Genomic DNA, 2,985 nt, shown 5'->3' on the forward strand with positions numbered 1-2,985 from the left:
GTGCCTATTCTTTCTCGAATTGTTTTTTTTTTTTAATACCTACGAAACTCCCGAAGACAACAAAATGATCTGAAAAAAATTACGATTTTCATAAAATTATTCAAAAAATTATTTCATTTTTCATCAATAATTTGCAGCCTGAAACGGTGATGAGATAGAAATTTGGTGTCAAAGGGACTTTTATGTAAAATTAGACGCCCGATTTGATGGCGTGCTCAGAATTCCGAAAAAACGTATTTTTCATCGAAAAAAAACACTAATTTTTTTTTTAAATTCTCCCATTTTCCGTTACTCGACTGTAAATTTTTTTGGAACATGTCATTTTATGGGAAATTTAATGTTCTTTTCGAATCTACATTGACTCAGAAGGGCCATTTTTTCATTTAGAACAAAATTTTTCATTTTAAAATTTCGTGTTTTTTTTTCTAACTTTGCAGGGTAATTTTTAAGAGTATAACAATGTTCTATAAAGTTGTAGAGCAGACAATTACAAAAAAATGATATACAGACATAAGGGGTTTGCTTATAAACATCACGAAATATCGCGATTTTACGAAAAAAAGTTTTGAAAAAGTTACTTTTTGCGTTTCTCTTAGTTTTGTCGTCCGTGTCTGTCGCGGGTGACCATGAACGGCCTTGATCGATGACGACCAACTTTTTCAAAACTTTTTTTTCGTAAAATCGTGAAAACTCGTGATGTTCATAAGCAAACCCCTTATGTCTTTATATCAAAATTTTTGTAATTGTCTGCTCTACAACTTTGTAGAACATTATTGCACTCTAAAAAATAACCCTGCAAAGTTAGAAAAAACACGAAATTTTAAAATGAAAAATTTTGTTCTAAATGAAAAAATTACCCTTCTGGGTCAATATAGATTCGAAAAGTACATTAAATTTTCCATAAAATGACATGTTCCAAAATTTTTTACAGTCGAGTAACGGAAAATGGGAGAATTTTTAAAACTTTTTTAGTGTTTTTTTCGATGAAAAATACGTTTTTTCAAAATTCTGAGTACGCCATCAAATTGGGCGTCTAATTTTACATAAAAGTCCCTTTGACACCAAATTTCTATCTCATCACCGTTTCAGGCTGCAAATTATTGAAAAACACCTCTTTTTTCGCATGTTCAAAAATGGAAGGGGTCGTATCACCCCTCCGTCACGAGATATCAAAAAACGGACCTCGGTTTCGTGATCAGGGACAAAAGTTACCCCTTAGGACAAAGTTTCACGCAAATCGAAGAGGGGTCGGGGCAACTGCTGTGTGAGTTGGCGGAGAATTACCCACTTGAAAGTATAAGTGGTATACAACCAATAATACAAGAAAATACTATTTACTTAAAAAAATCACCAACAGTCAGGATCAATTTTGAAGCCATGTTTTTCTTATTCATTTTTGCGAAATTTCCCTTAAAAGCTTTAACAATCTATAGGGACCCTAAATCTTAACCAATTAGGCTTAAAATTGACACAGTTACTTATTTTAGTTATATTAATAACGGAACCGGTACCAATTGCCTCAACAATCAAGCCTTCAGACACCTAGTTTCGAGTAGGAATCTCACAATCGAGAATGAGCTTTTAAAATCACTGATTTTTTTTCTTTCTCTGATTGTTTTCAGAAATTTGTAAGGGTGGATAAATATTTAATTACGTTTGGAACAGCCTCTTCAAGTTTTAGTTATTTAAGACATTTTTTACTTAGTTTAAAGTTAGAAATGGTATACATTTACTTTACTTGAAAAAGATTAGTACTGTAAAATAATTTATTTATGAACAGTATTAGAGGCTCTCTTGAGGAAATTGTTTTTATTTGTCACAGTATTTCTAAGAACTAAAAACTTGCCATGGTAAGGATAATGTTTTTTTTTTATTTTCCAAAGCTAAAATGCATGAAACTATTTCCAACTTGTTATAAAAATCCCACTTGTTTAGCTACATCTCTTTGCTGATGACTAACGCCCAACTAAGATACACCTTACTAAAAACAACCCCATCTTCTGCATCACAGAACAAACATCTCGGCAGCGTTTTACAGCAACTATAAAACGGCAATCCTCGTTTCAAGTGCAATTCAAATCACTTCCAAGCTTCCGAGTCAACACACCAAAGATCAACAACAAAAATGGCCAAGTTCCTCGTCACCGTTCTGGTCGTTGTGGCCGCAGGAGCCACAGCCCAGGGATCGCTGTTCGGACTGTTTGGCCCCCCAGCCGGCGTTGGCTTCCCGGGCGGGGTTGCCCCCGGCGGATTTCCCAGCTTTGGACCACCGCGAGCCGTCTTCGAGGGAGCTCAGTTTGTGCCGGCCGTTTGTCCTCCGTTCCCCGGGGAAAAGTATCGCACCAAGACGCTGCAGCAGGTGGAAGGACTGGCGGTGGACGCGACCCTGCCGGAGGATCTTCGCCAGCGAACGGTTCAGCTGAGGAGCTCGGCCGTGGCCGGATTCGACCGGTGTGACGAGCTGGCCCAGGTGTGCAATCCGCTCGTGATTAAGCAACGCTTTGTGTGCTACTCCACGCAGAAGAAGGAAACCGAAGCCGACGTGAAGCTGGTCAAGGATGAGGCCAAGGCGAGGGCTCGCGTTGCGGCGGGGAAGCAGTGAATGTTGTAGACGAAACGAATCTATTTATTGACGAGTTAGTTAGAAAAATAAAATGAAATATATTGAAACAGATATAATCCAAACCTAATCTTGTCATTTAACTTTTTTGAGGCCATCCAACAACCGCTAGGACACTTTTTCAATTCTTCAAATTCTTCATTAGTTCTAGTTTATAATACCAATGCTTAGATAACACAACTCGACATTCTTGAAATTGATGTCAGTAAACGCTCCAATTTCGTTAAGGTATGGTAGATTGGAATCCTTGAACGCGCTCCAATCGACAGAAGTGAATTTTAATAAATTCCCTGTCAATAAAGGACTGGAGCAGGGCGAAGACTGGGTCCGCTACCCTATTCAACTTGGATTCAGGATCCAACCCG

General features: G+C 37.9%; 1 protein-coding gene across 1 annotated transcript; it reads left to right on the plus strand.

The window, feature by feature from the left end:
* The first annotated feature begins 2,095 nt into the window (after positions 1–2,095).
* LOC6048620 lies at positions 2,096–2,690 on the plus strand. The gene has a single exon (XM_001865477.2). It carries the CDS (start codon positions 2,126–2,128, stop codon positions 2,600–2,602), a length of 477 nt encoding a protein of 158 aa, XP_001865512.1. The 5' UTR covers positions 2,096–2,125; the 3' UTR covers positions 2,603–2,690.
* Positions 2,691–2,985: the final 295 nt, after the last annotated feature.

The sequence above is a fragment of the Culex quinquefasciatus genome, chromosome 1, assembly GCF_015732765.1.
Source record: "Culex quinquefasciatus strain JHB chromosome 1, VPISU_Cqui_1.0_pri_paternal, whole genome shotgun sequence".
NCBI lineage: Eukaryota > Metazoa > Arthropoda > Insecta > Diptera > Culicidae > Culex > Culex quinquefasciatus.

What these genes read in the sequence shown, in the direction of transcription:
- LOC6048620 (XM_001865477.2), top strand. Translation starts at nt 2,126, where the DNA reads ATGGCCAAGTTCCTCGTCACCGTTCTGGTCGTTGTGGCCGCAGGAGCC.